Raw genomic sequence first — 27,925 nt, 5'->3', positions numbered from 1 at the left:
GACCAGCACTTATCAGGCATTGATGGCATATCCTGAGATCGGAATACCTCTTTAATATGTTATGTTAAGTAGCAAAACCATGTAACTTCCTACTGTCTCCTAATTATTAAAGCCTTTTAGAAATGTTTTTGTAATCTTGAGCCTATAGGTTTAATGTCACTACTTTTTACCTTTTGTATGGTTTCTACTCCAGGTTTATCATATTGTGCTGTAGATTAGGAGAGCCTGCTCTCTTGTTAATAGCCGATAAGTGACCATGCGTGCGTGTTGGTGGAATATATGACAATCTCTTCAGACCACACATTGTAATTACCTTTAAACCCCTCGGCCTTAACCAGTTTTAACTAGCCCCATTTTATCTCCTTGTCACGCAAAGAGAAACACAGTCTAAGAGGTGTTAGATAATCCTGTTCGCTTTTCGTTGTTTTCTTTTTAGTTGCAATCCGTTTAGTTATGGTATGTTGAGTTTATATGATAAGCTCCTGCAGGGTAAGGGAATCGGATGGAGAGCGTTCATTCACCAGACAGATGCGGCTTTGTAAGATTCCCTAGATTGTCTGAATTCTCTGCGCCAGAGCATCAGACTTTTGCTTATTCAAGTTCATTATTATTTTACATATTAGTTTAACAGCATTATGTTATAAGTTACATGTAACAAGTATTTAAATATAAGACTATCAGATTTATACATATATATATATATATATATGGATATTAGATAGATAAATAGATATTAAGCTGATATATATTTAATAGTTTTTTAGATCTATTTTTAGATCATTAATACTCTTCAATAGAAAAGTGTCACTGGTTTAGAATATAACCGTATGAAGCCATTACATTGGGGCTACCGGGGTCTTCATCCTGCACGGTGCGTGTCCAATAAGTGTTGTACGACTTGAGTTGTTCTATGATGTGACTTGCGTACAATTAAAGGGACACTGTTTTTTCTTACTGTTTTAATGTAATTTAATGTGCACATCTGTATTGGCATATTGCTGCTCATGTACCAACCTCACTACATCCGCAAAATGGGCCAAATGTGTTTAAAAAAAAAAACACACACCATGTATACACAATATTTTCTGTTTGTTTACTGCCTATGGGTGTAAAAGTGTCATGACACTGATTCTTAAAGGGGTATTTATTGCAAATGTGTGTTTGAGAAAGAAATCCCTCGATTTTTTTTCCCAGTACTCCAGACGTAATGTTTATCATTACTGATTGTCATTTGTAGGAAGCCCATTAATGATTATTATGACATGTAGGGTCTGTTGTACTCAGGACCACCTTTAATGGCCAACAATTCATGGACAAAGAGCTACTAACACTATAAAGTCAGATACAAACATTGTGCCTTATTCATCTTACTATCACTAATGTCAATGCAAACAAAAGAAAACTGTTCGCAATAAGCGCATGGTGACAAATATGACACTAATAGGATCTAAACAGGTTCTCAATAAACCTTGTTTCAAGACCACAACATACAGGGAAACTGTTTATGCAATATGCAAACTTCAATTGTAGCGTAAGAATTAATTTAAAGATATAGTACTTTTTTTTTTTTTTTATTAGGTTATTGTTGAGGAATAGATTTAGGTGGTGCAGTTTACCTTTAAGTACGAAAAAAAGTTAAAAAAAAATTGATGAAGCTGAACCTTTGAAAACCATTCAGGAACTCTAGGCATTTGGAAAAGGAAACAGAAATGGTTTTTTCTTGTATTATTTCTCTTCATAGTTTAAAGAACTGTCTCTTTAATTTCAATAAATTTTTATTTGAATTTTCCAACACAAAACATAACACGTATACAAAGACCTCTAAACATTTCGAGATCTATCAATGTTACATGTATATATAAACAAGAAAATTATAAAAAATTTTAAAGAATAAACAAACAAGAAATAAACAATGCCTCCATGTATGGAATATCCCACTACACCACATTCCTGTTGTTTTATTTAAAATGTTTAGAATTTAACCACCGTTCCCATAACTTTCTAGTACGGAGATAAGTCTGAGCTTGTGATAGTACTGATGTTTCATAATGACAGTTCAAATTTACCCTCCTTATGACTTCAGCTATGGTAGGAGACTTAGGGGACTTCCATGTTTGAGCTATAGTTAGTCTAGTCGCAATTAGAATGTGATAAATGACCAATCTCTTGTCTGGTGGGATGTCTTCAAGCAAGATATCTAGTACTGCTAAAGAAGGATTAGGTTTAACCGTTAAGTCTGATACCTCTGAAATTAGATTAAATGTCTTGCTCCATAAAGAAGCTATCATAGGACACGACCACCACATATGTATTAGAGATCCCCTTGCGCCGCATCCCCTCCAACACAATCTGGAGGACCCCTGATAAATATGTCCCATCCTAGTAGGAGTAAGGTACCACCTTAAATGAATTTTCTTCATTAATTCCGTGTGATTCACACATTTGGACATTTTAGATGACCATGTAGAAGCTTTAATCCATTGTTCTATAGGGTAAGAAGTCCCCAGTTCTCCCTCCCATTTCTCCATATACCTTGCTTTCCCTTTTTCCCCCACCTTAAGAATAAGATCATAACTACACGCCGTGCCTTTACAATTACCTGACCTTGCCCACATAAATTTGTGGAAGGCCCCAGCTTTCTCTGGAGCCCTTGGAAATTGTACCGATTGCATTAGATGTCGTATTTGAAGATATTGCAAAAAATATCTAGACGAGATGTTATATGTGCTTGCTAAATTTTCAAATGATTTAAACATGTCTCCTTCAAAAAAGTCAGAAAACCCCTCAATTCCCACTTCCCGCCATGGGGTAATTGATAAGTGAGGGAGACAGATTTCAATAATCTGGATTGGGATTTGAGTCTTTGGTACATGAATCCATTTTTCTTTACATACATATGCCCTCCAAACCTGTAGAGAATCTGACATCGACCGCAAAGGCATAGGAGGTATTTTAGCCCCTAGGTAAGCAGCTACCATGAAATGCTTCATTACTAAGGAGGGGAACATTGCATCTTCTAATTGAGCCCATAAAGGTTGTTCTGAAGAAGCCCAACTTGGTCTCATCTGATCCATTATGGCCGCTATATTATATGCTTTTAAATTTGGGACTCCCAATCCTCCATGTTTTCCCCTTTTAAACAATATCAATTTTGCCACTCTTGCTCTCTTGTTATTCCATATGAATTTCATAAGTACCGTTTGTAATCGTGACAGCAACGAGGACGATATTATGTAAGGTATTGTCCTGCAATAATATAGATATTTGGGAAGAAGTAGCATTTTTACTATATTAATCCTGGCCATCCACGTTAGCTGGAATTCATCCAATCTGTTACACTCCTTTGTTATTTGGGATAGGAGATTTGTGTAATTTATGTTCATAACCATGGATGGGTCAGGAGTCAGTAGGATACCCAGGTATGGAAGACCATCGTTTGCCCAAGTAAAATTGAAGCTCGCGAGAAGTGGTTTTAATAATGGAGGGATATGAATGGGCATTAACATGGATTTTGATACATTCAATTTATAGTATGACATCTCCGAATAACAATCTATAATCCTGGTTATTTCTGCTAATGAAGACATAGGTGACTGACAAATAAGGACCACATCATCCGCGTATAGACCAATTTTGTGTTCTCTTCCCCCTACTGTAATACCTGAAATATGTGGTGATGTTCTAATCATTTCCGCAAAAGGTTCCATACATAAATCAAAAATTAAAGGAGAAAGCGGGCATCCTTGGCGAGTGCCGTTGCTTATCAAAAATGTTTTGGACAAGAATCCAGATGTGTATACCAGAGCTGATGGAGTGGAGTATAAGGATAGGACTGCCTGTTTTATAAATGAGTGGAAGCCAAATTTATCCAAAACAGCTTCTAAAAAACGCCAATGTACCCGGTCAAATGCCTTTTCCGCATCTAATGAAAGGACTACCGTGGGTTCTGATGAGTCATAAGCTATCTGAATCAGGTCTAATAATCTTCTGGTACCATCCCTGGCCTGACGTCCCTTCACAAACCCTACCTGATCCAAGGATACCAAGGAGGGTAAACATTCATTAATCCGCATTGCTAATAGTTTTGAAAAAATTTTGATATCACTATTTAGCAGTGAAATTGGCCGAAAATTCTCAGGTCTATCCATCATTTTGCCTGGTTTAGGGAGAGTTATCAATATTGCCTGCAGCATTTCCGATGGGGGATACTGCTTGGTCGCTATCTCATTAAATATCTTAGTCATATATGGAAGAAGTACTTCTTCAAATATTTTGAAGTATTCATTAGGGAGTCCATCCGGACCCGGAGCTTTATTTAATTTTAACCCTTTCATTACCTTTTTAAGTTCAGCTTCCGCAATTGGCTCATTTAAGTTACCAATCTGTGTTTCAGATAGTTGTGGGAGGTTAATTTCAGATAAGAACTCTTTAATTGAGTCCGATGTAACCTGGGGTAAAGAAGAGTCTTCTTTTAAGTTATATAGTCGGCTATAATAGTCTGCGAAGGAATCTGCAATCTTCTGGGGATCGTATACCTTTTTTCCATTTGGAAGGGATAAATATTGGATTTTTGATTTTGCTGTCTGTACTTTTACCCTTTTCGCTAAAATTTTACCAGGTCTATCCCCTTGTGTATAAAAATTCATTTTGAGGCGTGTCAAATTTTTATCATATTGAAATAGGTTCAGAACTTGAAGTTTATCCCTCAAATCTCGAAGGATTTCCCCTGTACCCTTAGTAGGGTTAGCTTTCATCACAGATTCATTGACCTTAATTGCTGTTAATATTGCATCCATTTCTTTATTTCTATCTCGTTTCGCCCTAGCCGCCTGTTGAATGAACAAACCTCTTACAAAAGCTTTATGAGTACACCACACCATTCCTGGCGTAGCGGAGGGAGCGTTTAGTTTAAAGAACTCAAGTAATGCTGTCCGTATCCTTTCCTGATTTATCTGAGATTTCAAAAGGAATTTGTTTAATTTCCACGGGGCTCTAGGGGGTAGACAGTATTTTGCCTTCAGGGTTAAGGATATAGGGGCATGATCCGACCAGGTAATAACCCCTATGTCAGTTTTTTCCGAGTTTAAGAGAATCTCACTATCCACTAGGAAAAAATCTATTCGGGAGTACGCTGTATGAGGTGCCGAGAAGAAAGTGAAGTCTTTTTCAGATGCGTGTTGGTAACGCCATACATCGTGCAAGTATTCCCCTGATATCAGAGATTCTATTTCCATTCCTTTGCCTCTCTCTGGGTTCGATCTATCCAATCTATTATACATAACAGTATTAAAATCCCCACAGATTAGTAAACCTCCCTGTTGCATTGCTTTAGCTTTAGTAAGAATTTTAGTAATAAACGGAATTTGTCGGTTATTAGGTACATATAAAGAAACAATAGTATACATAACCGAATCCAATTTGCATACCAGAATCACATATCTACCCTGGGGGTCTATGGAAGACGTAATCTTTTCAAACACTACCGAGTTTTTAATTGCGATAGTAACCCCTACTGTTTTCACATTATTTGTGGCTGAAATAATATTTGGAAATTTAGGGTGTTTAAGAAGATGAACATCTTTGGTGCGTAAATGTGACTCTTGAATGCATATTACATCCCCTCTAGAGTCATTTGCTTCCTTCCAAAACATAGAACGCTTATACGGTGAGTTCAAACCATGAACATTAATTGATACAAACTTAAGACCCATTATAGTTGAATAAGGATTCCTCAAGTACAGCCGTAATCTTAGTAGTGGGGAGGCCGAAAAATAACCAAAACACAACGCAATCTACATTGTAGAAACCAATCGCCGTCTGAACTAACGGCTTGTTAAAGTAACCCAACAGCATGTTATTTCCCTCTTTCAGGGAAAAAAAATAGGAGCTAACAACAGTAGGACCTGCTTTCCTTAAATAGGTATGAACTACCTCCACAATCTATCAACGGGCATACCTAAGACATTTGAAGCTCTTATACAGTTAGCACAATATATTTAGACATATATCCATCTATCAATCTCCCGTTCTTTTTCTGGACCGGCTACCTTGTTCCGACCACAGTGGAGTGATTACTTCTGGACGCAAGTCTTCTCTACGACGAGGACTCTGTAGTGGTGACGCATTTATCAGTCCCCATTCTTGCAGTATTGTTTTCGCTGCCTCCGGAGAATTACACACATGTACATTCCCATTCTTGGAAATTATGAGTTTCACTGGAAATCCCCATTTGTATAGGATTCCTTTTTCTCGTAAAATTTTGGTGAGTGGCATGTATTCTCTACGCTTTAGCATAGTAGCTGCTGACAAGTCAGGATAAATCGCAATTTCCTTGAAACGATCTGGCAATTCTGGAGAATTTTTCAGAGTACGCAGGAACTCCTCTTTTATGTGGTAAAAATGAATCCTAGCGATGGAATCTCTCGGGAGGTGTGGCGCGATATGCCTCGGCTTAGGAATACGATGAATCCTATCTATAGTCATATCCAAGTTTGTTTTTTGAGGTAACACCACCGCCAAGAGATCTGTTAGGTATATAGAGAGTTGGTCCGGGGTCACCGATTCCGGAATACCCCTAATTCGAATATTGTTCCTGCGTGATCTATCTTCAAGATCCAGCACTTTATTAGATAACCTCTGTACTTCCTCCTCTAGCGATGAATTTGCGTCTATTAGCAAATTATGCGATTTAGCAAAGGATTCGAATTTATGTTCAATATGGTCTGTTCGAGATGCTATGGCAAGAATGTCAGTTTTCAATTCTCCTAAAATGTTTTTGATGTCTGACTGCAGAGAATCCCTCAAAGAGTTCAATAGTTTTTTAATTGTGTTCTCCGATACTGGCTGTATGTCTGAATCCTCTCCCATGTCGATGTTTAGTGATTCTGCTCTGGAGGAAGATGCAGGGGACAGTGGAGGTAACGATAATCGCCTCTTTGCTCCTTCCTTCCTCCTTAGATCAGGTTGCACGGGATGCACAAGATGGCGGATCTTCTCCTTCGACCTGTTCTCCTCCTCTCTGCACCTCTCCCCCTGGATTTGCCAACAGCCGTGTTACTCCCCACTACGTGTGCCTCGGCCTCTCCTACTTGTTGCTGTAGGCTGTGAGCACTCAGCCGCTGCTTTTATAACACAGCTCGAGCACAGGCCCTCGCACCTCTTGACACCGCTCCGCCGTTGTAGTGGAGCTCAGCGCCGAACCCGCTCCGTTCTGCGTCCTGTCCCACACCTCCAGTCGTTCCCTGTTCGCCAGACGTCCTCACACTCCGGGAGAGAGAAGTATATACTGAATTTTTGGTTTATTTCTGCCGCTTCTGAGCTTCTTATCCACGGAGCTCCCGGTCACACGTCCGTCCTCATGCAGGTCCCAGCCACGCCCCCCTAAAGAACTGTCTCTTTAAGGAATGAACTTTATCGACCCTTCCAGCTACTACATCCCCTCCCCCTCCTCCTTGTGAGAAGTTCTTGCACGCCACTGCTGCAGCTGACAGGAGCAGAAGCAAGATTAGCCAGATTCTTTTCAGTGTTCTTTGATCACCGTCTGCATCTTTCCCCACAATGTTTGACAATCTCGCCAAGACTCACGCAAAGCCAACTACTGTGTTTGCTTTTCGAGGAACTGCGGGATTGCGTTTCACTGGCAGATTAATTGCAACCACTTAATTAGTTGTGTTCCTAGATGTTTTCAGGGGTTTGATGTCCTACTGGTCTAAATGAGGAATAGAGTTTGGGATGGTAAATTTACAACACTTCTTTTTTTTTTTTGCCATGGTGTATGCATTGGCAGCAGTGGCAAGAAGCAGAGCACATCTGAAAGTGTTTGGTTGGCTTTGTGATATGAGAGAATGACCTGTGCTTGGTTCTCAGTGGGTAAATCGCCATGTGTGAGCCACTTTGTTGTAAGTGTTTTTTGAAGGGTGCAGGGTGAATAGACCCAGGAACAGTCAGTCTCTGTCTAGGAGGGGGAATGTGCTATTCAGGACACCGTCTTTCAAGTAGCTAAAGGCAATGGTCAAAGAAGGTTGATTCACATCCAAATGTCATTCTCGTGTACAAAATTTGACCTCTCATTACTCAATAGTTCTGGTATTTGTGCTAAAGGTTTTTAATGGTTTCTAAAAATCTAGAGAGCATTTTATACAAAAACTATTTACACTTATCCAGAGACTTAACTTGAAGCTCCTGGGCCCCCCACCTGGAATGTGCCATTTACTTAAATTAAAAAAGGGTGTCTTTTTTATGTGGTAGAGCGGCCTTCAAGACACCTGCACACCAGGGTCTGGTTGTGACTTCTACTTTGCACCTCCTGTAGCTACACCCCCGGTGACTCATAAGCTGGCGATATATGTCAGCAGAACCCACCAATTCATCAACTGATCTGCTCGTTAATGCAGCAATAAATATTATCATTATCGGCAGATCATCTCCCTGTGCAGCCAACATCATGGAAATGTATGGGGACGAGCGCTCGGAGTAACGATCGCTCGTCCCCATATATAAACAAATGCCGATCAACGAGCTGCCTCTTTGATCGGCGCTCGTTTTCACGGCCCATGTTGGATTGGAAACTCTATACAAAGATAAATCTGGCCAATTCTGTCCATCAGAGGCTTTGTATTGTATAATTGTTTGACTGAGATCCACATAAACATGCTTGGCTAATCAGACATGTTGTTTCAATATGGAGGAAAGGGGGAAAGAAGTTGCCAGACACCATTGGTGACGCTTATCTCTCAGGGAAACAAAGGATTGGAAGGTCTAAAATCCAAAACACTCCTTTCTGCCACGAGAGCGCTTGTTGATCGGCGCTCGTTTGCTCCTTTCACATGGAGCAATGCTTGGTTATGTATGGTTATGTTACTACGATCGTTTGTCCTCATATGTTTCTATCATGTCGGCAGCACATCGCCCTGTTTACACAGGGAGATGTGCTGCCGAAAACAATAATATTTAATGCTGCCTAAACGATACAATCGGTTGATGAATGAGCGTTTGCTCGTTCATCGACTTTTGCTGCCCTGTTTACACAGGACAATGATAGTGAAGAAGCGTTCTGGGAACGCTCGTATGCCCGATCATTGGTCAGTGTAAAAGGGTCAGCCTCGTGTTTTTTGTTTTTTTTAGTACTAACAATTTGTCGATGTGACAGAATGCAGGCAATGAACATATAACAAAGTACATAGAACGTGTTCTGTACTCCGAGAGATTGACTTCAGCAAGCTGCTAAAGCTGATATATTAATGGTAACTATGGGGCTACAGCCCAGCAGTGCGCCTTGCTGGACATTACTTAAAAGGAACCTGATGCCAGTAGAGGCCCCTGTAGGTGAGGACATACTTTTATTTTCAGAATTCCAGATGCTGTTGTGTTATTGGCATATTTCTAATATGTGAGTAAGTAAGCATAGCAATACAATTAAATAAAAAAGAAACCTCACAAAATCAGAAATCCAGCACATACCTGACAGAAATCAAGCATCAAAAACCTCAACAAAAAATTACTAATTTTGAATTGACGATATATAAGTTAACCTATGAATGATCATTCAATTTTTTCTTTTTTAGGTATGCAATAATGTGCGGCTACATGTCTGAATATGAGAACGTGCAGAATAAAATCAAGAACGGCTATCTCTTTAAGGTTTGTTGAAAGCCTTCAATAGAATGGAGAAACAACATTTGAAGCTTGTGTTCACCTTAAATGATCATTTTACAGTTGATAAATTACCGTAGATTACAATGATATATTAATCCTGCGATGCGAGTTTAGCAGCCCTCAGAATTGAAATTGATTCTGAATAAATTTGCTTATAATACAGGCTTTAGATCAGAGCCAGTACAAGACAAGTAAAGCATGTAAGTAAGTGCAACCTTGGTGAGGTCTTGTACATGTGGTCCCATAACAATATCTGTAGGCTTTGGTCTGTATAAAAGTGTGGATGGTCTGCTGCCTTTAACGCGCAACAATTTTTACACTTCTTAACATACACAAATAAAACCTGAAATATATCATCTTTTTATTTTGTAAACTAAGACACCTGACACATGGTAAAAATGCCACCCAGAATGAAAAACATAATGTTGTGTAAAAAATACATAAAATTGTTTGTGGTTAGAAGTCTGGCACCATCAAAATCTGAGGCACACAAAACACCTCCTTTAAAATAAAGGTTTGAGTTATGCAAAGTTCATACATGCCACTTGGCATATGGCCGCATTGGGCACAGACGCTGAACTTCACATCTTCTCACCCCTAATTGTGACAGGGAACACATATCCCCTCTCATTTATAAATGGGTATAATAACATAAACAAAAGTTCCTATACCCCCGTTTCCCTGGGGTCACTTGAGGATGAAACAGGGAGAGATGGCAGTAACAGGATTTTATCTTTCTTACATGTAGTTTCTCCCCTGCCACCCCACCTATTGCACCTAGAGCTTGTATGGTATGATTTGACAGCTAAGATTCTGGGCTTCAATATGATACCAAGATCTAAGCCCTAATATTATAGTTGCGCAAGTGTTTAAAGTCATTACATATTTCGTCCTTGGCAGTAAGAGGGCTTAACAACGGGAGGAGGGCCGGGGAGGTAAGACTATATTACTAACTGGCCCTTTTTTTTAATTTCTATCTAAAGAAAATAAAGCCATTTTTATTTGTCTCCAAGAAAGTCCATCTAGGTAAAGCCAAAGTTGAAAATTGTAAAAAAGCATTTGTATCCATAGCCCACATCGTTTGTCCCCATACACTTGCATATTGCCGACAGCACATGGGGCAGATGTGTTTCTGGCTAGCAACCATTTTTATGGCCGCAAAAAAGATCGGGCAATGATCGGGAACCAGCATTTGTGCGAACGCTCGTTCATCCAATCATTGGCTTGTGTGAAAGGACCTTTAACATGCACGCTTAGCTCAGGCCACTAATAGCGAAAAATGTATGAATATGTAGCAGTGCTTGTGCTGTATTTGTGCCACACCACAATGTAAAGTATTAGGCCATAGGTGTTACTTGCAGCTTTGAAAAAATTGTTGACTGCTGTATAAATATGATGCAAGTCACCTGCGGCACTTTTCTGGACCCCCTTACACAGCTTTACAGCTGCAACTTTGCTAAATCGAACCCATTTTACCCTTACAAGTCAGGACAATATCTGTAAATGTAATCTAAATTGTGAAAACAGTGCTGCTATATCGAGCTATTGGTAATACAGTGGAGTTGATTATTCAATGTTATGTTTTTAGAGCAATAGTCTTTAGACATTCTGAGTATGTTTGGTAAAACATGGTAATAACTTGCTAACTTTATCAATGAAATAAAGAAGATATGAATGGTGTTCATATTTCAGGAGCATTTGGACAAAGCCATAGAACTCCACCCAGAAGACCCTCTTCAATACTACCTTTTAGGCAGATGGTGCTACGCTGTAAGTAGTCTATATTCCATCACTACCTTAACAAGTAATAATACAACATGTACGTTTCTCACTCTCCAACTCTACTGACCAATGTACAAGTTTGTAAACCTGAGCTCTATACAGTACAAATAAAATGGCATATATCTCCAAGAATATTTTGGATTACTATTAAATTATTTTGCTGTATATCCCCTTTGGATGTATCACGATGTATTTTAGGGCACTTCGAAAGCAGTTCCTTTATATTAATTTAACGATATTGTGCATGTAAGGCTTGGTTCACATCTGCGCCGGGGTTCAGTTTATGGGTTCCGTCAGATGCTTCCGTGGGAGGAACCCATGAACGGAAACCATAGCTTCCCATTTGCATTACCATTGATTTTAATGGTAATGCTTCCATTGCTAATGGTTTCCGTTTGTCTCTGTTCCGTAAGGTTTCAGTTTTTTTGGCGGAATCAATAGTGTAGTAGACTACAGCCCCACCCCCCGAAGGGTTGTGGTCCCTGACACTTGCCAGGGTTCTCCGGGTGCTGATGCCAGCCCTGTTCTATGTACAGGAGGGGGGGGGGTGTCTGCTGCATTTTCTACAGGGGTGTGTCTGCTGCATTTTCTACAGGGGGTGTGTGCGGCGCTGCTCCTTTCGACCTGCTCTCTGCTGTTTTGAAGATGTCTCGGGAGCTTCAGTGCACCGCGTGTTAGACTCTGATCTAAACCAACTCCCCACCCATTAATGCAATTAGCAATCTGTTACGAGCAAGCTACTACTGATCAGGATGGTGAACCCCTTATGCCTCAGAGATGCCCCCGCTAGACCAGAAGTTCTGAGTGGGCTTCTTGGTGACACGTTCCTTGGAAGACGTTGAAGTCACTCTGCTGAGACCTTAAGGGTTGGAGGAATAAGGTGCAGTCTTCTTGCCTTGCTTCCGCCCAGGGTTCTTCGTTTGAGCTATGGTGCAGTTCTCTCATTCGGTTTTGTAGTTTATAGGAGTCAGCAGTAACTCTTTTGACATATTGGTGGAGCTTTGCAAATTTCTGAATTTCTTTATCGATTGCATACTGTATAAAGTCTCTGACTGTGCGCTCATCAGCTTTGTGTAGTCTATATTCCCTTACCAGTACTACACATGAAAATCAAGCTAAGGCCCAGAGATGAAAGGAGATGGGGGTATTCTCCTAGTTCCTAGTGGAATAGCCCTGCACCCAATTGCAGCAATGGAATGAAGCTTAATTTAATCAATGATGTCCTAAGGCATACTTTTAAAGGTAAACTTGCCGCCATGTCATCAGGGTATCTCCCCTGCAAGGTCTGTCAGCAGATAATAAAGTGGTATACTTCGCAAATGATTGCTTGCTGGCAGAAACTTCTTTTAACCATGGTGAAATGGCCGTATTATGCTATTTTTGAAGCATTCTTGTAACACACATGGCCAATTCCATTATATCAATTAATATAAAATTGCTGTTAAACAATTTAGTAATATGTGTTTCTAAAGTTAAATGTACCATTAAAATAGCTTGCCCACTTTGAACAACCCATTTCCATTAGCCAAGTCCCCCTGTGACTAGCTTATTGCAGGGTGGGTGGTCGGTACATTGGTGTCTATTGTCGGTTATCACTGGGGTTTTGCTCTGTAAATGCTGGTTTTATTTGAAAGGAAATGGGTGTTCATGTAATGCGTGAACGCCGGTAGCACTCTAAAATGAAAACCTGTATTTGAAGTACTTCCCTGACTTATAGCAGAGAATCGCCATCGGGGTACCCCGATATTGCCTCCATATATAAAAGGGCCTGAAAGGATTAGTTAAAAGCGGGCAATAAGGGAATTTTTGCTTTCTTTTGTTTATTTCTATTTGTTACTTGTCCTAATAAAGTGCCCATATTATGAAATAAGGTTGTAAATAACGTTTTTGTAATAAGTCGACATGCTGCAATTAATATAGTCCCCATGGTAGGCTGGAAAATGCACGAGCATGATGCTAAAAATAAATGCCTGCGTTTTATGTCAAGAGGAAATAGATCTGTCTGTCTCACGCCCTGACACCTACTAGATAGTTGAGTCACACGTACGGTACTTCAACTTAATGAATTTTCGTCTTGCCTGTGATTCATCCTGCTAAAACAGTCATTGCTCTAAACTTTTTTTTTACTGTTGTGCTGTTAAATATCTCTGCATAGTGAAGCGGATCTTGTTCTTCACATTCTTACAGTGAGTTCAAGAGCCCAATTGTAAACCAATGATCTAATTATTATATTTCTGTTAAAGTCTTAAGACTTATGTAATTCAGTATTTTTAAAGTACCTTGTTTTGTGGTTGGTCAACAAAGAACCAGTGAGGAAGTAATGAGTAAAAGCCACATCAAAGAAATATTTTCACTAGGGATGCACCAGATTACATAGATTATACAGTGGAGTTCAAGAAAACTTGAATGACATAGCAGGTAATGGGTTGCACACATGTAATATATCAGGAGAGATTAATAAGAATTGGTGCAAAGGAAAATGGGAGTAGTTGCCTATAGCAACCAATCAGGTTGCTACTTGTATTTTCAAAATGGCCTCCAGAAAATGAGAGCATATTGATAATTGCTACTCTACTTTCACTTGTTCTGATTTCCCCATTATACTTAAACTCTTCACAGTAGGGCCCTTATTTAACCAACACATTTTAATTGCATCCATTTTTTTAAGCCAGAATCAGAATGGGAAGAAAAATAATAAGTATACATGTTTCTTTTATATCTTTTTCGGTGTTCTGGATCCACTACTAGTTTGGGCTTAAAAATACATATGAAAAAATGTTATCAAATCACGAGTCTGAATGAGATCATATCTGAATAAAGTCTATTATATTCAACAGAACTGACTGCACAGTTCCTGTGTTGTACCTGCAGCCCATCTCAGACCCAGGCTGGATTACGAGAGCCTATGGCTACTGTGACATAGCCTGATGGACTCGCATGGTTGCTGTAATATTTCTAATTCTGGCATAACTTTCTTTTGCGAAGAAAGCCATAGGAGACCTTCCTAAGTTTTGGGGAGAGGGGTATTAACGATAGTTTGCCCACATACACTACCGTTCAAAAGTTTAGGGTCACTTAGAAATTTCCTTATTTTTAAAAGAAAAGCACAGTTTTTTTCAATGAAGAGAACATTAAATTAATCAGAAATACACTCTATACATTGTTAATGTGCTAAATGACTATTCTAGCTGCAAACGTCTGGTTTTTAATGCAATATCTACATAGGTGTATAGAGGCCCATTTCCAGCAACCATCACTCCAGTGTTCTAATGGTACATTGTGTTTGCTAACTGTGTTAGAAGGTTAATGGATGATTAGAAAACACTTGAAAACCCTTGTGCAATTATGTTAGCACCACTGTAAACAGTTTTGCTGTTTAGAGGAGCTATAAAACAGACCTTCCTTTGAGCTAGTTGAGAATCTGGAGCATTACATTTGTGGGTTCGATTAAACTCTCAAAATGGCTAGAAAAAGAGAGCTTTCATGTGAAACTCGACAGTCTATTCTTGTTCTTAGAAATGAAGGCTATTCTATGCAAGAAATTGCCAAGAAACTGAAGATTTCCTACAACGGTGTGTACTACTCCCTTCAGAGGACAGCACACACAGGCTCTAACCAGAGTAGAAAGAGAAGTGGGAGGCCCCGCTGCACAACTGAGCAACAAGACAAGTACATTAGAGTTTCTAGTTTGAGAAATAGATGCCTTACAGGTCCTCAACTGGTAGCTTCATTAAATAGTACCCGCAAAACGCCAGTGTCCACGTCTACAGTGAAGAGGTGACTCCGGGATGCTGGCCTTCAGGGCAGAGTGGCAAAGAAAAAGCCATATCTGAGACTGGCTATTAAAAGGAAAAGATTAATATGGGCAAAAGCACACAGACATTGGACAGAGGAAGATTGGAAAAAAGTGTGAAGGACAGACGAATCGAAGTTTGAGGTGTTTGGATCACACAGAAGAGCATTTGTGAGACGCAGAACAACTGAAAAGATGCTGGAAGAGTGCCGGACACCATCTGTCAAGCATGGTGGAGGTAATGTGATGGTCTGGGGTTGCTTTGGTGCTGGTAATGTGGGAGATTTGTACAAGGTAAAAGGGATTTTGAATAAGGAAGGCTATCACTCCATTTTGCAACGCCATGCCATACCCTGTGGACAGCGCTTGATTGGAGCCAATTTTATCCTACAACAGGACAATGACCCAAAGCACACCTCCAAATTATGCAAGAACAATTTAGGGAAGAAGCAGGCAGCTGGTATTCTATCTGTAATGGAGTGGCCAGCGCAGTCACCAGATCTCAACCCCATAGAGCTGTTGTGGGAGCAGCTTGACCATATGGTACGCAAGAAGTGCACATCAAGCCAATCCAACTTGTGGGAGGGCCTTCTGGAAGCATGGGGTAAAATTTCTAACGATTACCTCAGCAACTTAACAGCTAGAATGCCAAAGGTCTGCAATGCTGTAATTGCTGCAAATGGAGCATTCTTTGACGAAAGCAAAGTTTGAAGGAGAAAATTATTATTTCAAATAAAAATCATTATTTCTAACCTTGTCAATGTCTTGACTATATTTTCTAGTCATTTTGCAACTCATTTGATAAATATAAGTGTGAGTTTTCATGGAAAACACAAAATTGTCTGGGTGACCCCAAACTTTTGAACGGCAGTGTACATTACAATCGTTGTTCCATGTAAATGAAGTTAAAGAGCGTCAATCGATGTGCTGGATCGTCTATCTGCACTCGCTTACCGGCCAGGAAATCTGGCCATGTAAAAGCACCTTTCAGGTATGTTCAGACATTGCGGTTAAAGTGCGGTTAAAATCACATCCGAAAACCGCCTGCATTCTTACCGCAACCGGTTTAAAAAAACATCTCAAAACGTGATAAAAACTGACTAAAAACACTCCAAAGTATAAAAAAATACTTTTCTGACGTGTGTTTTTTCGATGCAGTTTTAATCACCCCTCAACCACAATGTCTGAATACACTCTTACTCTTTAGAAACAATTTTTACTACAGCCGATTTAAGTGTATGGACACTCGGCTTGTTGATTCTTGTCTAGTCAGTATGTGAGAGCCACAGCTACAGTGAAGGAAATAAGTATTTGATCCCTTGCTGATTTTGTAAGTTTGCCCACTGTCAATGTCATGAACAGTCTAGATTTAGGCTAGGTTAATTTTACCAGTGAGAGAGAGATTATATAAAAACAAAACCAGAACATCACATAGTCAAAATTATATATATTTATTTGCATTGTGTACAGAGAAATAAGTATTTGATCCCCTACCAACCATTTTCTTTTCGTTAAACAGTTAGTGTATAGGTGATTAGACATTGTTCTAATTTTTTTATTTTTTTCACGAGTCAGGAAATATTATAAATTAGATTCTAATTTATAATATTTCACAGCGCTGGTCACTAGATGGAGCAATTCCCAAAATTGCAGCATTGCTTGTGGTAAAGCAACCACATTGCTTTATGCTGCAAAATTTGAGAGAACTCACTCGCTCTAGTGAGCTCTCAGAACCCCCCCTCCTTTATCCTGGCTAGTGCCGGGAGAAACGAGGGGATTGAACGGTCAAACCTCCTACACTGTGTGTTGCCATTTTTTGAGCTAACACACAGTGTAGTAGGTTAACATACAGTAGTAAACACACACTAAAACACGAACATACATATAAATAACTTACCTGCTCCTGCCGCCGCCGCTCCCTCCGGTCCTTCTGCTACCGCCGCTCCAAGTGCACAAGTCCGGAAGCCGTGACCGGAAGTAGTAATCTTACTGTCCGGCCGCGACTTCCGGTCCACAGGAAAATGGACTGTGTGGGAGCGGCGCATGCGCCGTTCCCACACAGACTGCGTACAGCATAGTGGATGGAACGGGCCCCGTTCGCAATCACTATGGGACTGTAGCTGCCGTATTCCATGTCTGTATGTGTCGTTAATCGACACATACAGAAAAGGAAAAAAAATGGCAGCCCCCATAGGGAAGAAAAAGTGAAAAAATAAAAAAAAGTAAAACACAAACACACAAATAAATTAAAAAATGTTTAATAACACACCAAAGTCAAATTGATGTAAAACTTTTTTTTTTTTTTGTGACACTGGTCCTTTAAGAGTTCAGCCTCCTCCAGACCAGTTACACGCTCCAAATCAACTTGGTGCCTGCATTAAAGACAGCTGTCTTAAATGGTCACCTGTATAAAAAGACTCCTGTCCACAGACTCAATTAATCAGTCTGACTCTAACCTCTACAACATGGGCAAGACCAAAGAGCTTTCTAAGGATGTCAGGGACAAGATCATAGACCTGCACAAGGCTGGAATGGGCTACAAAACCATAAGTAAGACGCTGGGTGAGAAGGAGACAACTGTTGGTGCAATAGTAAGAAAATGGAAGACATACAAAATGACTGTCAATCAACATCGATCTGGGGCTCCATGCAAAATCTCACCTCGTGGGGTGTCCTTGATCCTGAGGAAGGTGAGAGCTCAGCCGAAAACTACACGGGGGGATCTTGTTAATGATCTCAAGGCAGCTGGGACCACAGTCACCAAGAAAACCATTGGTAACACATTACGCCGTAATGGATTAAAATCCTGCAGTGCCCGCAAGGTCCCCCTGCTCAAGAAGGCACATGTACAGGCCCGTCTGAAGTTTGCAAATGAACATCTGGATGATTCTGAGAGTGATTGGGAGAAGGTGCTGTGGTCAGATGAGACTAAAATTGAGCTCTTTGGCATTAACTCAACTCGCCGTGTTTGGAGGAAGAGAAATGCTGCCTATGACCCAAAGAACACCGTCCCCACTGTCAAGCATGGAGGTGGAAACATTATGTTTTGGGGGTGTTTCTCTGCTAAGGCCACAGGACTACTTCACCGCATCAATTGGAGAATGGATGGAGCCATGTACCGTCAAATCCTCAGTGACAACCTCCTTCCCTCCACCGGGAGATTAAAAATGGCTCGTGGCTGGGTCTCCCAGCATGACAATGACCCAAAACATACAGCCAAGGCAACAAAGGAGTAGCTCAAAAAGAAGCACATTAAGGTCATGGAGTGGCCTAGCCAGTCTCCAGACCTTAATCCCATTGAAAACTTATGGAGGGAGCTGAAGATCCGAGTTGCCAAGCGACAGCCTCAAAATCTTAATGATTTACAGATGATCTGCAAAGAGGAGTGGGCCAAAATTCCATCTAACGTGTGCAAACCTCATCATCAACTACAAAAAACGTCTGACTGCTGTGCTTGCCAACAAGGGTTTTGCCACCAAGTATTAAGTCTGGTTTGCCAAAGGGATCAAATACTTATTTCTCTGTGCACAATGCAAATAAATATATATAATTTTGACTATGTGATTTTCTGTTTTTTTTTTATATAATCTATCTCTCACTGGTAAAATTAACCTAGCATTATGTCTTTGTCAGTGGGCAAACGTACAAAATCAGCAAGGGATCAAATACTTATTTCCTTCACTGTATATGGTATCCCCGCAATCGTAACAACTTGAGCGATAAAATGAACACATTAAACCGCCGGATGAACGACGTCCCCAAAAAAACAACAGCAAACTTCTCTTTTCTCCCATTCCCCCCCATAAAAATTTAATAAAAGCTAATCTATAAGTCCTATGTACCCCAAAATAGTACTAATGAAAACTACACATTGGCGCGCAAAAATCAAGCCCACATACCGCCACATTGACGGAAAAATAAAAAAATTACGTCTCTTGGAATGCGGTGATGCAAAAACAGGTAATTTTTTTCGAAAAGGCTTTTTATTGTGCAAACGTAGGAAAACCTATAAAACCTTTACATATTTGATATCCCCGTAATCGTGCCGACCCCTTGAATAAAGTTAACATGTTATTTACGCTGCATAGTAAACGGCGTAAATTTATAACGTGAAAATCAATTCTGGAATAGCTGCTTATTTTCAATTCTCTCCTAAAATAAAGTTAATAAAAGTTAATCGATATATTATAAGCATCTAAAAATGGTACAATTATAAAATACAACTCGTCCCGCAAAAAACAAGCCCTTATACGGCTAGGTCGACGGAATAAAAAAAAAGTTACGACTCTTGGAATGCGACTGTGAAAAAACAAAAAATAATCCTTGGTCATTAACGCGCAAAATGGCCTTGTGATTAAGGGGTTAAAGAGAGAAAAAATAAATAAAAATAAAATCCTCCACCATAAAATACTTTATTATGGGGAAAAAACGACACTTTATTGGTATAGCTGCAATCATAATGACCCGCATTATAAAATGATCATGTTAATAATTTTTCACAGTGAACGCCGTAAAAACAAAACCAAAAAAACCTATGGAAGAATTGCTGTGTTTTTTTTTTTTTCCATTCCCACCCACCAAAAATTTTTTGTAAAAGTTATCCAATACATTATATGCAGTGGCGTAGCTAGGGGGGGGGGCGCAGACGGGGCGCAACTACGATGTAGGGAAGGGGGTGGCGCCATCACTAGGCTACAGGTCATATTAGGCCTGCAGCCTATAAGACGATGGGACGCAGTCCCTGCACAGGCCCGCGCGATGACATCACTGGATCACGCCGGCCTACGCATTGGCCTCGGATCAGGAAACGTGGCTAGGTAAGTATTATTATTTTTTTTATTTCTACAAGGGCGGGGGGCTGTGTGGCATCATCTACAAGGGCGGGGCTATGTGGCACCATCTGCAAGTGAGGGCTTTGTGGCACCATCTGCAAGGGAGGGCTTTGTGGCACCATCTGCAAGGGAGGGCTATGTGGCACCATCTGCAAGGGAGAGCTATGTGGCACCATCTGCAAGGGAGAGCTATGTGGCACCATCTGCAAGGGAGGGGCTGTGTGGCACCATCTGCAAGGGAGGGGCTGTGTGGCACCTTCAGCAGGGAGGGGCTGTGTGGCACCTTCTGCAGGGGGAGGTTGTGTGGCACCATCTGCAAGGGGAGGTTGTGTGGCACCATCTGCAAGGGGGGGCTGTGGCACCAGCTACAAGGGAAGACTGTGTTCAATATCTACAAGGAGGGCTGTGTGTGGCGCCACCTACAAGTGGGGGCTGTGTGTGGCGCCACCTACAAGTGGGGGCTGTGTGTGGCGCCACCTACAAGTGGGGGCTGTGTGTGGCGCCACCTACAAGTGGGGGCTGTGTGTGGCGCCATCTACAGTTGGGGGCTGTGTGTGGCGCCATCTACATGTGGGGGCTGTGTGTGGCGCCATCTACAAGTGGGGGCTGTGTGTGGCGCCATCTACAAGTGGGGGCTGTGTGTGGCGCCATCTACAAGGGGGGGCTGTGTGGCGCCATCTACAAGGGGGGGCTGTGTGTGGTGCCATCTACAAGTGGGGGCTGTGTGTGTGGCGCCATCTACAAGTGGGGGCTGTGCGTGGCGCCATCTACAAGTGGGGGCTGTCTGTGGCGCCATCTACAAGGGGGGCTGTGTGTGGCGCCTTCTACAAGAGGGGGCTATGTGTGGCGCTTTCTACAAGACGGGGCTATGTGTGGAGCTATCTACAGGGGACTGTGTGTGACCTCTTTTATTTATTTTCTTTTCATTTTTTGTTCTGTTAACTACCTTATCACTATATTGCTTGTAAAATGTACAAATGGTTGTATGCTCGAATTACATTAAAACAAATGTGACAAAAAAAATACACCTCATTGATTGGTAAAGAAAGCAAACATGTCGGGAAAGAAGTTTTTTTTGGGGGTGTGCCAATCTGAACCTTTCCCCCGGGTGCAGGGGGCTACGCCTCTGCATTATATTTAACCCAAAATAGAGGCATTAAAAAATATAATTTGCATGTCTTCTGATCCATCCTGGCAGTAGTTTGTTCTATAACCTCACAAGTCACTGGCTGGTCTCTACTAAACTACACAGGGCTTTTCCTCCTCCATCGCAGCGACATCCCTCTGTGGAAATAGAAATGCTCCCTTTTGAGACCTCTTTTAAACGCTGCCAAGGCATGTGTGCCAGCCCTTTGGAAATCCTCAACAATGCCAACTATCTCTCAAAAGGTTTAACAAGATTATTCATATGAAATACTTGAAGAAACATTCCTTTACTGTCTAAGACTTTTCTAGAGGTTTTATTGGCTACAGTGCCACTACTCAGTGTCATGGCGTGGGGTGTGGACCCACTGGGCCGTAACGTGTAGCGGGATAGCAGCTGGCCAAACCGGTACAGTACAAAGTCTATAGTCCAGAAAGGGTACCTGAGGCAATGTAGACAGTAGCGACGATTCAGGCTGAAGATAAGGCTCCGGCAGTAGACGGACACCCGGCAGGGTGTGACACAGTAGATGCAGCGGAAGACTCCGCTCGACTTCAACTCTAGACGGCACGGTAGCACGGGATACAAGGTACAGGCAGAGGGAACGGGTAACACTGGGAACTGGAAAACACTAGAAGACCATTTGCAAGACAAACTTTAGGTACACAACAAAGCTCAGGCAATGATCAAGAGGGCAGAGCCATTTTCATAGTCCAGCAGCATTCTGGACTGATTGCAGACTTCCTGCAATTGTGCCCGCACTGGCCCTTTAAGGCCGTGCACGCGCGCCCTGTGGGAGACGCCGCAGAGAACGTGTCCATGGCCGCGGCCGTCGGAGTGTAAGTCAGAATGACGGGCCGCGGCCATAGACGTAACAGTATCCCCCCTCTTACGCCCCCTCCTCTTGGGACCAGAGCGGGAGAGAAACTTCTTCACGAGGACAGGAGCATCGATGTTCTCCTCTGGCTCCCAAGACATTCTTTTCTGGACCAAATCCCCTCCAATCCACCAAATAAAACGTCCTCCTCCCACTTTCTTGGTGGCCAGGATCTCCCTTAATTTAAAAGTCCCTGACGAGCCGCCAGGATCCACTGTGGAACTAGGAGTCCTGGAATAGCGGTTCAGGACCACGGGCTTCAGCAGGGAGACATGGAAGGAGTTAGGGATCTTGAGGGTAGGAGACAGCCGGAGCTTGTAAGACACAGCGTTAATTTGTAGCAGAATCTCGAAGGGTCCGGGGAACCTGGAAACAAATTTGCAAGACGGCACCTTCAGCCGGATATTCCTGGAAGACAGTCAGACCTTCGTACCTGGAAGAAACTGAGGAGGCTCTCGTCTTCTAGTGTCTGTCTTTCTCTTCATGCAGTCCACCGCTAGCAGAATAGAAGATTGGGTCTGTTGCCATATCTGCAGAAAGTCCCTGAAGGTAGTCCGCTGCAGGCACCTGGGACAGGGTATAGACAGGAAGAGTTATTCGAGGATGTTGGCCGTACACGATGAAGAATGGAATGGAGGTGGTGGACTCACTAGTATGGTTATTATAGGAGAACTCCGCCCACGGGAGCAGCTGCACCCAGTCATCATGCCGCCTGGCGATAAAGTGCCGCAGGTAGTTCTCCATAATCTGGTTAACCCTCTCGACTTGGCCATTGGACTGGGGATGATAGGCAGAGAAGTCCAACTTTACATCGAGGAGGCCGCAGAGTGCTCTCCAGAACTTCAAAGTGAACTGGACCCCTCGATCCGAGACAATATGCAGGGGCAAGCCGTGCAGACGGAAGATGTGTTGAACGAAGTGGTCGGCCAGTCGAGCAGCAGAAGGCAGGCCAGTCAGGGGAACAAAATGAGCCATTTTGGAAAATCGATCCACCACCACCCAGATTACACTGGATCCAGCAGAGTGAGGCAGATCCGTGACAAAGTTCATCGCAACATGCCGCCAGGGGTCATCGGCCACAGGCAGCGGCTGAAGCAGACCAGCTGGTCTGGAGTGGGCAACTTTATTTGCTGCGCATACGTACATGAGGAGACAAAGTCCATGGTATCTTTGGGCAGCGTGGGCCACCAGAACTGACGGGCAATTAGGTCTCGGGTCTTCCGGGCACCCGCGTGACCTGCCAGCTTGGAACAACGGGCCGCGGCCATAGACGTAACACTCAGCCACTATGGCTGCCTCATGGTTGGCCAGACCTAATCTCAGATGTCCTTATTAACATGCATACTTTACCCCCCTCTTTTTTTTTTTCTCTCCCTTTCCTCCTCTCTAATTCTCTCCGATATCTATCACTTCGTGATGCATAATTATATTCTTATGGACCACGTTAAGAGCACTTATTACTGTTTATAATGTTCTACTCTGGGCCTGCTTCCGATATATGGAAATTGTCGTTGCGTTCTGTGTTGTATTTTTCAAGAATTTGAGTCTGTTCACTATATTGTGTAAACCAAGTTATTTTTGTTAAAAAGCAGTAAAAACCTTTTTTTTTTTTTTATTTTTTTTTTAAATTATTTTATTTTCCGTTTTCGTAAGAACATTGTGTTATGGTGTAAAGCAAGGCTGCACCAACATCGGCTCACAGGCCAACAACTGAGAATACATAGGCACCATAATCACAGAGAAAAATATCACAAAATGCAGAGAACATTGAAATTAGAGAAGCTCTGGTATGCACCCTGAACCCGCAGCCATGCATATATACCCGTAAGGAAGAGCAGTAAAGCGTTGCAGTGCAACGAAAGGGGGGGAGAAGACAGAAGAAAAAGAGAAGGGGGAAAGAACTGACCTGACCCATGGGACCACTGGGTAAGCTCAAGAAGCCATGACGATCTTGTAATCCTCTGAGGATTGAAAGCGAATCCATTCACACCACGTTTTGAGGAAGGCAGCATGGGATCCCTTCATTGATGCCGTGAGGTCCTCCATTCTCATGATCTCCTGAATTTTACCAAACCACATGCCCACAGTCGGGGGACAGGATTGTCTCCACAACGCGGGAACACAAGCCCTGGCTGCATTCACTAGATGGCGCACCACTGACCGTCGGTAAGCAGATAAAGGCACAAGTGGAGCAGGAAGAGGCCCGGTGACCTCGGGAGGGGGAAATCCGTAAATTTCGAGGTAATGCGCCATACCTCAGACCAAAAGTCCATCAGCATGGGGCAGTCCCAAAAAATATGTAAGAGAGTACCCACATGGTCTCCACATCTCCAACACAACGGCGAGACCGCCAGTAACATCACATGCAATCTGGAAGGCACCCTATACCAACGAGACAAAATCTTATACCCTGCCTCTTGAAATCTACTAGCCAGAGATGATTTATGTGTCATGTGGAAGATGCGATCCTTATGCTCTGGGGTAAATGTTAGACCTAAGTCCCGTTCCCAGCTAAGCAAGTATGATGGTGTGGACAGGGTGGAGGGAGAGATCAAGAGGGCATAGAGTCTAGACAGTGCGTGACGAATTGTGCCCGTACATAAGAGTTCAAAAGGGGAGTTATCTCGCGAATACGCCGCTGGGTCAGCTAAGGACACAAGGAAGTGTCTCAATTGGGTAACCTGTCAAAAAGAAAAATAGACCGGGTCCGACATGGACTCCAACTGAGTGCTACTCATCCACACCTCATCCTGTAGAAAATGGGCCGCACGTCTTTTACCTGCCTTCAACCAGTGCTGGAAGGGACCTCCTTCCCGTCCCGGTGGAAATGCAGGATTGCCCAGGACCGGGAACATCGGGGACGGAGAGGGAGAGATCTCTTTCCGAGGAAAGATCCGTGCCGCAATCGCCAGAGTGGGCCCAATCGTCGGATGTGTCCTTGCCGCCAGAGGGACCTGATTGCCTAACCATGGTAAGGCCTGCAAAGGAACTTCCATGAAGACCTGTTCCATGGACACCCATTCTTTAATCTCAGTGTGTCTGAACCAATCCAAAATTCGTGCCAAGTGGGAGGCCTGATGATAGGACACAAAATCCGGAAGGCCAACACCACCCTCACACTTCGCACGAAAGAGCATGGATCTGGCAATACGCGCCCGGTCTCCCCGCCCAAATGAACTTCTGAAGCATGGACAACAGAGACTGGAAGAAGGGGCATGGGATATGTATCGGCAGCGCCTGAAAAACGTATAGGATCCGTGGTAAAATGTTAATTTTAAATATGGCACATCTACCAAACCATGTAAAGGTGCCCGACGTCCAAGAGTCCAGATCGCTCTTTACCCGTTGAAGGAGTGAAGGGAAGTTCACCGCATAAAGGCGAGACAGGGCACTCGGAAGCCTGACCCCCAGATACTTAAGCGAATCCCTAGCCCATTTAAAGGAGAATGACTCCGACAGATCTGCCACAAGAGTCTGCGGCAACGATATGTTAAGCGCCTCTGACTTCGAGTAGTTGATCTTGAAACTGGACCGTTTCGAGTATTCACCCAGCTCCGCCATCAGGTTAGGCAAGGAAATCCTGGGGGCGGTGATAAAAAAGAGAAGGTCATCCGCATAGGCAGCGACCTTGTGGGACCTACCTCCCAAGGCTACATCCGCAATATCTGGATTGGAGCGAATGTGGCACAGGAAGGGCTCCAGGCATAAAATAAAAATCAGTGGAGACAAGGGACAGCCTTGCCTCGTTCCATTAGAGATTGCGAGCGCAGAGGAGAGGTGTCCCTTAACCTGAGCTGATGGGGAGGAATAAAGACCCGAAATCCAGCTCATCATATGTGTCTCCAGCCCTATGTGGCGCAAGGTAGCCAGCATAAATTCCCAATTGACTCTGTCGAAAGCCTTTTCCGCATCCGTCGACAGGAAGCAAGTGGGAAGTGCAGAAGCGGCCGCTTGGTACATCAGGTTAATTGCTCGTGTGGTATTATCCCGTGCTTCCCGTGAGGGCATAAAGCCCACCTAATCATTGTGTATCACATTGTGAAGTAGCGGGGACCGCCTTTGGCACAGAATCTTAGCAAAGAGTTTAAGATCGACATTCAACAGGGAAATAGGGCGATAATTCTGACACATGGAGGGGTCTTTACCCTCCTTTGGTATTACCCCTCTGCACGTCTGAACAGGTCTTAAAATATTGTAACGGCAGGCCGTCCGGGCCCGGGGCCTTCCCCACTGGTGAATCCTTCAGTGCCCACGACAATTCGTCCAAGGAAATGGGAGCCTCTAAGGCTTCAATCGCCTCCGAGGGGATGCATTTCATCCCCGAGGACTGGAGGTACTGCTCAATCTTTCCCAAGTGACTGCCGCCACCCGGGGAAGAAGGGGCTTGAGGGAGATTGTATAACGAGTTGTAGTAGGCACGGAAGGCCTCTGTGATATCCTGCGGAAGCTGTAGGTGTCCACTATGGGAGCCGAGAATGTGTGGGACATAGGTACTTGAACGTGTTTTCCTAAGTGCCCGCGCCAGAGTCCTACCTGGTTTGTTACTAAATTCATAGAAGTGCCTCCTACACTTAACTATGGCAGCCCGAGCCTTAGAAAGACAGAGCAAACGTACCTGCTCTCAGTTGCCCCAACTCTACCCCCACAACCCGATTTTGAGACACCTTATGGGACTGTTCCAGCTGATGTATCCGGGTCAATAAGTCCCGGAGGTGTGCCGCCCGCTCCTTCTTAAGTTTAGCACCGATACGTATAAAGGAACCACGCACTACACATTTATGGGCTTCCCAGATACAAAAAGGGTCAACTCCCTGCGAGACATTCGTGTCAAAGTACTCCCCTAGTTCCCTGCGAATGTCCGATACTACTGCCGGATCCTGTAAGAGCGATTCATTCAGTCGCCACTGCCAGGGACGCGGACTGGCCGTTTGGCGGGCTAGAGTAAGCGTAATAAGGGCATGGTCCGAGAAGGTGATGTCGTCTATGGAGGCGGACGTGAGGTTGGAGAGGTGGGGATGGCGTAGAAAGAAGTAGTCCAGTCTAAAGTATGAGTTATGGGGTGCCGAAAAAAACGTGTAGTCTTTGGCCGAGGGATGCATAAGCCTCCACGTGTCAACAAGTTGATGCTCATGTAGCAGCCGGCGAATGCGGCGTTGTGCCGACCTAGGCAGAGAGGAATGCCCTCGGGAGGAATCTAATGTGGGGTCTAAAGTGTCATTCAAATCTCCCCCTAGTATGAGAGTGCCTTCCAGAAAGTCATCCAGAGCCACAAGGACTTTCTCCAAGAAGGCAACCTGACCCGTGCTAGGGAGATAATATGAGGCCAGTGTGTACAAAGTGTTATCCAGCTTACCCTTCACGAAGAGGTATCGTCCCGCCCCATCTGTGCGAGTCTCCACATGCTCCCAGGGAAGAGAGCGAGAAATCGGGATGGAGACGCCCTTAGTCTTGGAATAAGGAGACGCACTATGATATCCTTCCGTATAATGAGAGTCCGTAAGCTTTGGTATGCAGTCGGCCCGAAAGTGGGTCTCCTGCAGGAACGCCACGTGTGCCTTCCTTTTCCACAGGAGACGGAGAATGGAGGACCTCTTTTCCTGCATGTTCAGACCCTGTGCATTTAGGGAGACAATGGTAAGGTCAGTCATAGTGGACAGAATGATGGACAGAGGAGGGAAGGGGCAAAAAGACAGGAAGGAGAAAGGCTCCTGCACAGATAACCAAAGTATAAGAGCTAAGAGGCAACACTATCCCACTAAAATCGGAGTACAAATTCCCTCCACTACTCAACGTGGGCTATGTCGTCCTCAGAGGAAATCACTCCGACCACGACACAGCGACCC

At 43.2% G+C, this 27,925-nt stretch overlaps 1 protein-coding gene across 1 annotated transcript in view; it reads left to right on the top strand.

Moving 5' to 3' along the window:
• RMDN2 (regulator of microtubule dynamics 2) overlaps positions 1-27,925 on the top strand; it is a 110,801-nt gene that overhangs the window by 58,408 nt on the left and 24,468 nt on the right. The window contains exons 6-7 of the mRNA XM_075862766.1: positions 9,564-9,639; positions 11,347-11,424. Of these exons, the coding sequence (XP_075718881.1) occupies positions 9,564-9,639; positions 11,347-11,424 (154 nt within the window). The remainder of the gene's footprint in view (positions 1-9,563; positions 9,640-11,346; positions 11,425-27,925) is intronic.

The sequence above is a fragment of the Rhinoderma darwinii genome, chromosome 4, assembly GCF_050947455.1.
Source record: "Rhinoderma darwinii isolate aRhiDar2 chromosome 4, aRhiDar2.hap1, whole genome shotgun sequence".
In the NCBI taxonomy this organism is placed as follows: Eukaryota; Metazoa; Chordata; class Amphibia; order Anura; family Rhinodermatidae; genus Rhinoderma; species Rhinoderma darwinii.
This window is presented reverse-complemented; position numbering and strand designations above follow the sequence as displayed.